This window comes from Quercus robur, chromosome 6 (genome assembly GCF_932294415.1).
Source record: "Quercus robur chromosome 6, dhQueRobu3.1, whole genome shotgun sequence".
Classification (NCBI taxonomy): Eukaryota; Viridiplantae; Streptophyta; class Magnoliopsida; order Fagales; family Fagaceae; genus Quercus; species Quercus robur.
Window position 1 is genome coordinate 5,960,070 of NC_065539.1, and position 13,661 is coordinate 5,973,730.

At 34.2% G+C, this 13,661-nt stretch overlaps 1 protein-coding gene across 1 annotated transcript; it reads left to right on the forward strand.

The window, feature by feature from the left end:
* Positions 1-907: 907 nt before the first annotated feature.
* On the forward strand, positions 908-7,888 carry LOC126732454 (GLABRA2 expression modulator). Its single transcript, XM_050435304.1, has 4 exons — positions 908-1,460; positions 1,569-1,670; positions 3,588-3,859; positions 7,515-7,888. The coding sequence occupies exons 1-4, from the start codon at positions 1,109-1,111 to the stop codon at positions 7,701-7,703; spliced, it is 915 nt and encodes a 304-aa protein (XP_050291261.1). The 5' UTR covers positions 908-1,108; the 3' UTR covers positions 7,704-7,888.
* The last annotated feature ends 5,773 nt before the right edge of the window (positions 7,889-13,661 follow it).

The following is a 13,661-nucleotide window of genomic DNA, read 5'->3' on the forward strand; positions in this document are numbered from 1 at the left end:
AATTTAAAAAAAAAAAAAGGAAAAAGAATTAAAGAACGTGAAAAGAAATTGGAAAAATAAAACCTAAATTTAAGGATGTTTGTTTTTCAAAGTAAAAAGAAAAAAAAAGTCTGAACTTGTAAAAAAAAAAAAAAATTGATGTGACGTTATTGACCCTATATTTTAAAAACTTGCAAGAAAAGTTATCAACCGTTTGGTACATGTGTTTAAAAACTGAAAATTGTTGTTTGAAAACATTTGTGGAAATACGTGTGGGTGAAAAAGTACGTTAAAATGCGTGAAATGTTGTTTAAAAACTGTAAATGGTTGTTTAAAAACACAAACCAAACACCCCATAATGAGGTATTTTTGACATGAAAAATGTCCGGTTAAAGGAGGTGGATCCTCTTATATATAGTATAGATTAACCTGTATATATTAACCTCATTATATGCGCTTTGCGCGAGAAGGCTTTTTTTGTGAGAAGGCTTTTTTTTTTGTTTATTTTTTGGTAGTGTCCTAATTTTTTTTTTTTTTAAATTTAAAATTTTGGATAAGTTTATTTTGAAAATATAGATCAGTAGGAAATTGTTTTATTTTGTAGGCATTTAAAATAAAGTTGGAGGTAAATATATATATATATATATGTATGTTTAGAAATATTTCTGAATTCCATAAAAGTTCAATCGAATGAGAGGGAAATCCTTTTATTTTATAAATAGTATAGATTTTTTTTTTTTTGAGCGGATAAATAGTATAGATTTATTAAGAATGGATCACTTATAAATAGTATAGATTTATATGGATTTATGTAGGTTTAGAAATCCTTTTATATGCCAGTACCCTCTCACACTACTTTTTTTTTCATTTTTTCTTTTCTTAAAAAGACGTAGTTACCCTGAGTAATACTTCGCGGACCCTTCGGCCTGAAGCAAGTTGTTCTTGGCGCTAAAAAAAAGTCAATACCCTTTCTATAAGGCCATTACCGTCCTTACCGCTAAACCCGTCCTCCAGTCCATGTCTCCACAAACATTCGAACGCTAAAAATAAGAATCCAATTTATTTTCAAAAAAAAAAAAAAAAAACCCCAAACTCACGCGCACCGGATCATTCAAATCGAAAAAAACGCATGGAACAGCCAAAGCCAGAGACGGAGCAGGCCACGGGAAACGACCCGAGTCCGAAACCCGAATCGAAGGGTTCGGATCACGCCCCGAATGGAGACGGTAAGTGGACGAGTTTCGTGTTAGGATCGGAGTCTCAAACGCAGAGTCAGGATCAGGTTCAAAGTCCGAGGGAGGGATCACCGACCAAAACGGCGTCGTCTGGGTCGAGGAAATCGGTGCATTGGAGCCCCGAACTGGTGAGGGAATCGTCTACGATTTCATCACCGCACGGATCCAACAACAACAACTACAACAACTCTTATTACGTTTCTTCTTCCCCTACTGACCAATCTTCGTCTTCATTCAACGTCAAAGGTATACCACTATCTCTCTCTCTCTCTCTCTCTATACGTATCCGTATGTATGTATGTATTATACGTATTCGTATATGAATTGCGTATTTTGTTTGGTTTGGGGGAGCAGATACGATGGATAGTGTACGGAATGTTCTAGGGAGATGGGGAAAGAAGGTTGGAGAAGCTACTAAAAAAGCTGAAAATCTCGCCGGAAACACCTGGCAGCACTGTAATTTTTTTTTTTTTTTTTTTTTTTTTTTAAATTACAATTCTGTGATCATAGATTTGAATTTTTAATCGTTTCTCTTTGATTTGTGTTGTGTTGGAATTACCTGCTTAATTTATTTGATTAGATGTAGTACTTTGAAATTCAAAGCCTTGAAAATATATATATATATATATATATATATTTTTTTTTTTTGAATTTTAAATTTTGATTTGAACGCTTTGTCTTCTATGTTGGAAATACTGGGAGGTGCCAATTGAGCTAACTTTAAAGTACGATAAGCTTTTGAATTTTGATTTTATAGGCTGATGTGTCCAGGTTTGTCTAGTTATGAACTTAATAAGACTTTCCTATGTTATGGTGGATATCATAAAATGCTTGGTTCTCGTTTTTATGGTTTTGTGGATTATTAGGAATGTGGTTTTTAAGGATGATTAGAATTATATTTATTGGAGTGGCGACTGTTTTGGTGTTTTTGTGAGTTGGTGTTTGTGTTTCTGTGAAAGAGTTGGGAAGGTAGATGCATGGAAAGAATGAAAATATTACTCATTTGGATTCTATCACTCAAGTGAATGATGATTACATGAATGAATAGGAAGGTGATAATTAAATAAAGCAGAAGCCTCTTGTTCTTTTTGTTTTCCTCATTGAAGAAAAAAATAGACTTATTCTGGGTGATTAAGTAAGTACGGAAAATCAATCAATATGTTGGTCATGCTTATAACATTTGAAGATGTGTTAGTGTTCTTACAAAAATGATTGGATATCTCGTCTTTTTTACCTCATTGAGGAAGCGCAGCTTCTTTTTATGTGTTGGACAAAATCTTATTTGTGAACATAGTGTTTTGATGTGAACAGAAGTTGCTGCACACGGTTATTAATCTGTGTCCTTGTGAAATTTCAAATATTATGTATAAATGTTTGAGTATAACTCTGCTCATGTCTGTACTTTGTGTCATATATTTTGTTCACAGCCGGTCCCAAGCCCGGGAGGAGGAGGAGGGTTGCGGTTGGTTGATGGCTAATGTAAATTTAGTTACTCTACTATGAATGGATCTACTACATTTGAGTATCTCTTTGCATACCTAAGCTTATAAGACTTGTAGATTGTAAAGCTGTCATGAAAGTTAATAATTTAGGATTTCTTTTGTGTATAGATGGTGAGATTTGCTAGGTTTCTAGATGAGTATCTAATATGGTTGTTTTGTCTTGAAGTGCCACAGAAAATATTTAGTGCCAAAAAAATCTTTGGACATACTCAACCTATGATTAGGGAATGGTGGTCAAAATTTGGGATTCGGAAGAATGGGAGTCATTTGCACAAGTTCTCCATTATGATTAATTTTGGCATAAAAGTTTGTAATAAAAAAGGAGAGATCTTTGCAACCTGTAACCCTTTTCTTTTCTTTCTTTTTTTTTTGGGGGGGGGGGGGGGGGTGGTTGTGATAATAGATAATTCAAATAACTTCTCTTGTTTGCAATATTATTAAGCATCATATTGTATTCAGGCAGACATCTGTAGTTAGGGCCATCATGCTCCTTTCACAATCTTGGTTCATGTACTTCTCTTCAATCAGAACAATTTGTCTAGGTTTGGACATGACTAAACCTTCTATGCTCACTTTTCTTTACTAAATCAAAGTATATTCTTTTTTGTTTCATATTAAAAGTATCATCGATGAGCTTCTGCAAATGCTAGCGTCTTTCTAATCTCATCTATGCTTAGGTGACTAAATGTGCAATTTTTTACATAATTTTATTACTGAAAGAATGATATTCTCTCTGTCAATAATTTTTTAAACACACACACACCTTTTTCAAATATTTATAACCATTTTGCACATGTGATACATGAAATTACTAGTGATGCCTCTTTCTTTTGATAAAGTATTAAAGTGACCTCCTTTTGTATTAAATTAGTGAAAACGGGCCCTAGTTTTGCTGAAGCTGCGATGGGAAGAATTTCACAGGGAACAAAGGTCCTAGTAGAAGGTGGTTATGAGAAAATTTTCCGACAAACTTTCGAGACTGTCCCTGAAGAGCAACTTCAGAATTCATTTGCATGTTACCTATCCACATCAGCTGGTCCAGTCATGGGAGTTTTATATGTATCTACAGCAAAGCTTGCCTTTTGTAGCGATGATCCTCTTTCATATAAAATCAATGACCAAACTGAATGGAGCTATTATAAGGTATGTTTGCTGGAGTCCTATATTCCTGCATACTGTAGGAGAGTTGTAGTTTCTTTTTTTTTGGTTCCCTTGCTGTAGCAGTTTTTCCAGCAAATTAATCATCTATGCAGTTGTCAATGTACTCAGGATTGGAGCTTAGAAATTCCAACTTTGTGGTGGGAAGGGGAGAGAGAGAAGGAGGGGGGGTCGGGGTGGGGGTGGGGGAAGGGTGTTTGAGGAGAGAACAATTATTTAGTTGGATGGGGTTATATACAATATACTAATCATTGGAGGTGCCAAGAAGTTTCAGACCAAATTCTAACTAATGTATATCATCTAATATGGATAAACATGAGAGTATCCCCACATGCTTAGCCAAAATTTCATCCAAATTTTAGCTAAGAACTCACTTTTTCAAATCAGTCCTCAACAAACTCTTTATTCTTTCTCTATTTCATTTAAATATTCTTTTTCTTTACCCTTCCCTCTTGGGGGACACACACAGCCAAGCTAATACACAAAAGCCCAATCACCCAGCACAAAACCCAAAAAAAACAACAAACTTAAACCTAACATGAGCTTAGAAATCTCCAGGTGAGGGAACTCCTTTTGTTTTTTTTCTTCCTTTTTTGGTCCATCAAACCAACCCAAATCCCCATGGCTAAAGCAACACCACAAATCACCAGCCCACATTCTTAAAACCAAACAGACCCACTCAAATGCATGCAGCCAGCAAACCCAAGTCACATTTTAAGTACTGTTGTCCTTAATTGCTACCACCCTGAACCACATTGCTGCCATGCTAAGTGCAAACCACTCAAATGAATCACATCACCACCGTGCCAAACTTAACCCATGATAATGCAGTCATGGAAGATTGATTTGTTATTACTTTGCAAATTCGCCTATTCAATAAATTTTTTATGGGGTCCATGTGTGAAGTCCAATTGAAGTAAAATTCTTGTAGTTTTCAAGGTTTAGGTATTAGTCTTTGTGTTAATTGATAAAAATATTGAGTGAATTGATTTTGGCCTTTTTGTGTTCTTCTTTCCCTTTATCGTCTCTCCTTTCTTGTGATAATATTCACAGGCACTGTTCAAGACAGCCCCTAACACCATAAAAACCTCTCTTTCCCACCCAAATCAAGCAATTTATATTAACGATCAAAACCATAAAACCCCCCACAGACTTTCTTCTACCAAATAGCCATCAAATGACTCATCAATTGATTCCCGCCACAATCCCATAACCCTTTCTTCGACAACCCTAATTATAGATCCACAAATACTGATATTGAGTGCATTGATGTTGGCCTTTGTGTGTTCTTCTCTCCCTTTATCGTCTCTCCTTTCGCATGGTAATATTCATGGGCACTGTTTATACAGCCTCTAAGCACCATAAAAACCTCTATTTTGCACCCCAAATCAAGCACTTTCTTTTACCTACCAAAACCCTAAAACCCTACATACTTTCTTCTACCAAATAACCATCAAATGGCTGATCAAATCACATTTTAATTCCCACCACAATCCCATAACCTCTTCAATAATTCTTAACTATAGATCCACAAATAATCCTATTCCCAAACCCACCACAAGCATACGTACTTATGTAGACAAAGTCTCTAATTTGTCGTACGTCTTGTGAGTCCTACCCATGTTCAGTACTCTACCATAAATCCTCACTGACCAAAAAGCCAGCATCAAAGCTCAACCAAGGTTTTATTTTGAGTACTGGCTTCTCTATTCTTGGATTTTCTGTTTCTTCTTCAACAGTGGTTAAGCCAAATAGAGGTACAGAGACAGAAACATAGAAAAGTGGAGAGCGAAGGATCAAGTGTGGGGGGCACAATGCAAAATTTATTGCGTGGGTGAAGATAAATGATTTATGGTGGTGTTATGTGCCTTAGCAGTGGCGATTGTAGCAATGAGAACAAATGGCTACTTAGTAGCTAGCCTGTTGGAAGCTTGTTTAAGTCGTGCTCTCAAAATTTTGGGAAAAAGGCTTTGGAGAGGCTGTTGGCCCCTTTATTACTGGCCTTGGGCGAGGTGGTATCTTGTGAAGCTGCTGTATGCAGCTGCCCTATAAGGTAAATATCACCCTGCTACCCCCAAGTCCTTTGACAGTAGCTTGTACTTTAGGTTTGAATCAGCATTCCATGTTAGACACGTGGCTGGCCCCTCCCTTCCCCCAAAGTACTCTGACAATAACTTGTTCTAGGTTTTGAATCGGCATTTAATGTTAGGCACCTGGCCCTCCCCCCCAACTCCTCTTAACAGTACCTTGTACTTTAGGTTTCAACTTTCAAATCAGCATTCATTGTTAGACTTAGACACTTCGAGGAGAAGTTCTTTGTATTCTGCCAACTTGATGGTGATGCTCCACACAGGTCTTGCCAACACTGTTAGAGTACTAGACTTGACAATAGTGATTAGTGGGGTCAATTCACATGCAGGAGTATTGTTTGTTATGGATTATCGTACTTGTATAAGACGTTAGACATCTATTTAATGATTTCAAGTTAATTTCTATCATCATCATGTGCTGCTATGGACTTATGTACAGTAATTATCGAGTCCCATCTTACCTTGCCTTTTGTGTACATATTTAATTGGACATGGTGATAATTTTAGGATGGAAAAAAATTAACCATTTTTGGAAAAAAATTTCTTGAAAATTGAAAAAATATTGACAGATTTTTCAATTTCCGAAAAAATGTTTTCAAAAATTGATGACTTAACCGGACCCTTTTACGATAGCATGGGGTGTTTGTTAAGGGGAATAGAAATTGCTATCAGAGCATTCTCTTCAGCTCTCTCATAAAAAATGTCATTTTGACACACCAAAAACTTACTTTATTATTTTAGTACATCATTTTACAACATACCATTTATCAGATGTTTTATACTATAATTCTATACATTAAAATAATATTTACTACACATTAAAATAATATTTACTACACATTAAAATAATAGAGAGAGACATCTGATAGGAGGAGAGAAAAAAAACAAATTAAATAAGCCAAATAGTGTTTTGGCATGGCTGTCCGTACCGTCTCAAATATGAGACGGTACTGTAGCTATGTCTCAAATTTTTTGAGATTTGGAAGAGCTGATGAGGGATAGTTTTTGGTGTTTGGTGTGCCAAATGCCAAATATTTGGCATTTGGCACAGGTTTGGCATTTGGCACACCTGATGAGAGTGCTCTAAGGCTACCATGAGGTTGCGTTTTCTAAGAGGTTTTCTATTTTGTGGATTGAAGTTGCTGTCTCTCTCCCCTCTGGCGATGCTCTGCATTTGTCTGGAAGATTTTTCTTGATATTTTTAGTCTCAGTGGAAATATATCTTCTATAGTTCTATTAATTTTATTCAATTTAAAGTCACTATTATGAATGGGTTATTGATTGCCTCGTTAAACTTAGATCCTGCCATCCTGGCTTCATCCCTAATGAAAACTTAGGGGTTGATTATCCTCAAACTTGTTTTCTTGGCTGATGGGACTGTAGTGTTAATATTTTGCTCTGAAATTATTTGACCCTTGGTCATCAAGATGGAATGATGCTTTTCTGTTCTATCAATTATCAAGCTCAATTTTGTCTCTTTTCAGCCCTTTTTTTTTTTTTTTGCTGTAATTTTTGACAGTTTTTACCTATTCCCTCTTTGATGTTAATAGGTAGTTATCCCATTACATCAGCTTAAAGCTGTTAATCCTTCATCAAGCAGAGCCAACTCTTCTGAGAAATACATTCAGGTTATCTCTGTTGATAACCATGAATTTTGGTTTATGGGCTTCTTAAACTACGATGGTGCTGTGAAAATCCTGCAGGAAGCTTTTGAAGTCAGAAACATACAATTTGCGTGACACCTGTTTTTCTGGCTCATAGTTTCACTATATTGTAAGATGTGCTTCATGTAACTTAGAATTAAATAGATTAGATCATTTTAGCTGTCTTGCAGCACCTGTTAATTGCACATTAATTGTGGAGAATTCTTTGATATTCCTGTGGAAATGAAAACAAAGTTCTTTATAGAGTTTATATTTTGATATATTTTGGGAGATAAGCTACAATGGTAGTATATTTATTCTTGTTTTTAAATCCATATAGATGTAATTGCTTGTTACAACAAAGTTTTTTTCCCCTTGCCCCCCCCAAAAAAAAAAAAGATAAGATGAGGGGAATAAAAAAAAGAAAAAAGGGGGTGGGGGTGTTATATCTGCACTTTGATATAATTGGAGTGCTTTGGCTGTATCTGCACTTGGGTTATCTGCATTTTCCTTACTGTATCTGCACTTAGGTCCAATTTTTGTTTTAGGTTGGAGTGCTTTTGCTGTAAAATGAACAAATCTTTTTAATATCATTTAACAAAATCCTTTTGATTCGGTGGTATGGATAAATTCTTGTCTATTCCTAACCTCTGCAGATGATTCCTTGATACTTTTATCACTATTATTTGCTATCTATCAATATGCAAAATAGTAATGTAACTACAACGCTCTTTGGAAATTTTAATATCTATTTTGCCAAATTTACTGTCTTAAAATTCATGCTTTGACATTGCAACAATAATAAGCAACCAAAAAAAAAAAAAACGAGTAACAAATTAATTACCACAAAATGCTCTTTGCTGTGATGATCAATGTCTGCTGAAATTGGAAATGATGGCGTAACGTGTTCTTTGTCCTTTGCCAGTACAATTGTCACATCTTGTTGTTGACCTCTTTTGCCGAGAAACACTATTGATAGATAATTATATATTTTTTGGTCCCTTGATCTTTAAGGGCATTTTGCCAACTTTTCATTTGATTGCAAATCTATTTTTCTTTGTAAGCAATTTCATTAATAAAAATGTTTTCAATATATTTCGACGATTTCTTTTATATTTGTTAGCCCAGAGAATGAAAACATTTTAGGTTATGTTTGTTTTGATGTAAACATTCTATGAAGGAAAATTATTGCTTTTATTGTGTGATTAAGACCTTGAAAACAAAAACCAACACAAACTCAATAATAATTGTGGTTGTAGGAAGAGAGAGGAGTGGCGTAGGGGGAGGGAGGAGGCTGCAAAAGCTTGGTTTGGAAAATGGTATACACTTTCTGTGCAAGTAAAATTTTGTCTTCAGTCTTCACAATTAATAAATGTAGTTCAATGACATTACTCGGTCTTTTTTACTAGGAAAATTAGTGATCAAATAATCATTCTCACTTGTTGTAATAATTTTTTCTATATAAAAAAATCTCCTCTATGGATACAAATTTTGGGTTTCTGATTGACTACACTTGTCTTGATGGAATTTTTTTTTTTTATTTCCATATTTTTGGTGCGGCTAAAAATCTTGGTAAACAAAAGGTTTTTATGAAGTTAATAAGAAATAGCCTAAAAGTGAAAATGTTTTTCAGTTTTATACTCTAGTACTCTATTTCTTTGTGCCATTGTCATTTATCTTCATTATCACCGTAACCATTACCATCAATACCACTACCTCCACCTCACCACTAACGCATAGCCACCCACAATACAAACATCGCCGCTGCAGCCACACCACTAATGCCACCACATCATCGGTGTCAACACCACCATACAACTAACGTTGCTACAGCCTTTGTTGTCACCACACCTATCAAAAATATTAAAAATAATTTTTCATGCAAGTTAAACAAGAAACGTTTTCGGGGATTATTTTCACACACAAACAATTTTATTTACCACCATTTTTGCTGGATCAAATGGTTCCAATCTAATCCAGCTATTTCTAATTGCCCTAAACTTCACAGAAAGTAATTTCCAAAAAGGTTTTTATGACCCCCAAAGTAACAAAACTTAACAGTACCCAAATTACTCTCATACGTTGGTTTAAACTTTAAAGGAAGTTGAGTTGAACATCTCTCTGGAACCCACCAATATCTGACATTTTCATTAGGAAGAAAATGTATGTGTAGGCCGGTGCAAATAGCGCAGCTTTATATCCTAATACCATTTATCCGCTTTGGAAATTGGGGGTTTTTGTTTTGGGTCATGGCCTACGCAAGAGTTATAGGTCATCATCTCTATTGGCCTGAGATTAGTCCTATAGACCCAGACAACATGGTTTTGATGGTTTTTCACTTTTATTCATTGACATTATTGAAGCGGGCCATACATTTTTTCCTTTCGGCATGTGATTAAGATTCACACTAATCCTAGTTAGATTGTCTTAATCATTAACCTATAATGTCAAAATCAAAATGTTCTTAAGACTGTTGCTAAAGCATGCTTAAATGACCCACCAACATCTTCATTGTGCACGCGCGAATGTCATGTCTTAAGATTACACTTTATTAACTTCATTTTACTGTTCAAATGATTCTTTCCCCCCCAAAAAAAAAAAGTCTTAGAATGAAACCAAAGCAATGCAGTTATTTTATGGAATCAGAAAAATTCAACAATCCCTCTAATGACTTAAGGAAACAAAGATAGAATCTCAAACCGACATAGAATTAAAGGGGCCCCTAGCTATATATGAGATTTCAGAAGCATCAATCAAATGATAATCCTTGCTCCCTATGAATTATAATTTAAGTGAAATCAGGGTCTATATCTTTGGCAAGTTGGGTTCCTATGATTTTAAAGTTAGCTCTTTAGATTAGCATTAAAGGCTGTAAAAGCACACCATTCTTGAAGTTAGAATATTGAAACTGATCATTTGAGAATTGAATGGTGGTGCTTAAGATTTCATGGTTCATGTTATGGAATTAACCATGCAGAGTTTTTCTTGATCGAATATTAATAATTTATTATAGTCCTATTAGATTTCACTAGCCAAGGAAGATATTAATATATATAATAATATATATTAATTAGGCAAATCCAGGTATTTATTTTCAAACTTGAACCCCCTCCTTCCAAGGAAATAAAATAAAATAATAAAAGGGAAACAAAAGTGCCTGAACTACCCTAGTGTTGTTTATTATAATTGGTCCCGTACATTTTTTATTGGAGCACCAATAATTTATTGTAACCTTATAACACAACAATTCTAATAATAAAGCCCTTCTCGTTGGCTTTGCTTGACACACCATTTTCAAAGTATGCAATTCTACTGTTCTATTAAATCATTGCCTTTCTTCAAAACTCTTGTCATCATGTTATATTTTTTATAATCTAACATGAAATAAGTATATAGTTTACTTCTCCATAACTCTTAAACTATATCTACAGGCGTGTCGGTGGCCTAATGGGCCTAGTTCTGATATAGGTTATCATGCTTCTTATATTAGCTTTAATGTCTTTCTATTCTAAAATATACTCATTTCTGGTCCCATCCCATTTTTTTTTTTTTTTTCCCTTTCTTAAATCAAATTACTTTTCCACTCTAGACCACTTGAAAAACAATGAATTTTCCACGAGATGGAATTACTATTTCACAAAGAATGTTAATTACACCTATTTATTTAATACAAACCCTCATATTAATTTCACTAGTTTCTTTGATATATCAATTTGTACTTTTCTTTTACCTAGTACTTATTGTTTTTCCTAAAAGATCTTCCTTGTTCTCTTCGATGCTCTTCTCACATGTTCATTTTTGTAATTTATCCCCCTCTCGATGAAAATGCTTAATGATAGCTTTTAAAGCTGCTAAATTGATATTTTATTAAGGCAAAAACACATGCATGCACCTATATACAGATCAAGGGATTCATTGGGCTTATGCAAAATTTTCTAAAATTTTTAGCTAGCCACTTACCACAATACACACGTCTGACTTTCCATTCTACACACTATTTCATTTAAATACTATTTCTTCATTTCTTTTATATTTAATTTCTACTTTCCAAACACCGACACCCACTTTTCAAAAAATGAATAAAATATTGATTTGGAGAAACTAGGGTGTTCTCTATTTTGGGGGAAGAACTGTAGTAAATGGCATTTTGGCTAATGTTTAAGGAAGTTAATGTGGGAGTTTATTGGGTTCATTCCCCATATTAGGCTATTATGGTATTTTAGAGAACACAATGAATGCTCTAAAGCTGTGATTTTAACTTCCATACCATTGGAATTTAGATTTGAAATATCCAACGAAAATGTTATATGAAAAGGGCTGTAATACTTTGATCATTTGTTCAAGAACAAGATAGGTTTGAAGCTGCTCAAGAAAGTGAAGTCCGTAAGAATTCGCTTGAGCGACCCTTTATCTCACTCGACAGAAACGGTAATCACACTTAAGCAAACCCCTTTTTCACTCAAGTGAAAGAACAACTCAACTTGAAAGTTTACTTTTTTTTTTTTTTTTCTTTTTTCTTTTTCTAGGTGCATTTGCTTTTTCTTCTTCTTCTTTTTCCCCCCTTAAATCCTCTTATGCACTAATAAAAAAGACTGCCTTTGCACTTTTTATTCGAAGCAGAGTAGGCTGCCACACCATGCTACTGAAGAGTAAATCTTGTGCCTCTTCTTCATTGAGAAAAATTGCAAAAACCTATATAGTTGTTTGCTGACTCTAGTTGTGATCCCAAAAAGAGTGTATGGGAGATTGATTTGTACCATGAAAAATCTTTTTTCTTTTTCTTTTTTTTTTTTTTAAAAGAGGTTCATGACTATGGCAATTCTTAAAGCACTCGAGGTTTTAGTTTATTGATGAGAAAGCAAGCAGGGCGTTTATGGAGGTTATAATAATGGGTTTAGTTATACAAAGGTTTTATAAGCATACCCCACTGTTTTTCCTTTATCATATTTTCCACGAGATTATGTGGGTCCCCAAAGGGGTTTTGCATTAAAGAGGTTCTTCTTTGGTTTTGCACTTTGTTACCAAATCTTGTATTGTACTTTTATTGTTTTTCTTATATTGCTCATTGATTTGGTATTTGCATAAATATATATAACAATAAAAATAATAACAATAACAACTTGGTAATCGCTAATATATTCATAATTCCGATATATAAATCATATATGGGTCTAAAAAAGATTTTTCATCTGTCTTGTTTATGAAAAGTGGAGATAGTAGTATTTATCTCAAAAAAAAAAAAAGCAAGAAGATACCATTTAGCTTATGGATCATCCACATTATTCATGTTACTATACCCTACTACCAAAAGAGGAATTAAGATTGTGTTCAATTGGTTGGTAGGATTTTAAAGTGAGAGGATGAAAAGTTTGAGAATTATTCAAATTATGGGTGATCAGTTGAGTAATATTGCGGGAATTTGTATTCTAGAGATATCTTATTTTCCTACCATCTATATGATTTTAGAGTCTCACCTAAAAGTTAGGAATTTTAATATTTAATATCTTAAGCTTTTTTAAAACGGTAACAAATCGCAAGTAAAACTAGTTAATATTTATTATTAGGTCTAATATAGCATAATGGCCACATGAGTTACTCCCATTAAATATAAATTAATTTATAATCCTATGCATATGTATGGATATATTTAAGAATAAACATAATTAAATGCATATTGAAACAATAACTCAACTTGAAAGTTTACCTTTTTTTTTCTAGGTGCCATTCGATTTTCTTCTTCTTCTTCTTCTTCCCCCCCCCCCCCCCCTTTAAATCCTCTTATGCACGTATAAAAAAAACTGCCTTTGCACCTTTTTTTTTTTCGAAGCAGAGTAGGCTGTCACACCATGCTACTGAAGAGTAAATCTTGTGCCTCTTCTTCATTGAGAAAAATTGCAAAATCCTATATAGTTGTTTGCTGACTCTAGTTGTGATCCCAAAAAGAGTGTATGGGAGATTGATTTGTACCATGAAAAATCTTTTTCTTTTTTTTTTTCAAAAAAAAAAAAAGAGGTTCATTACGGAAATTCTTAAAGCACTCAAGGTTTTAGTTTG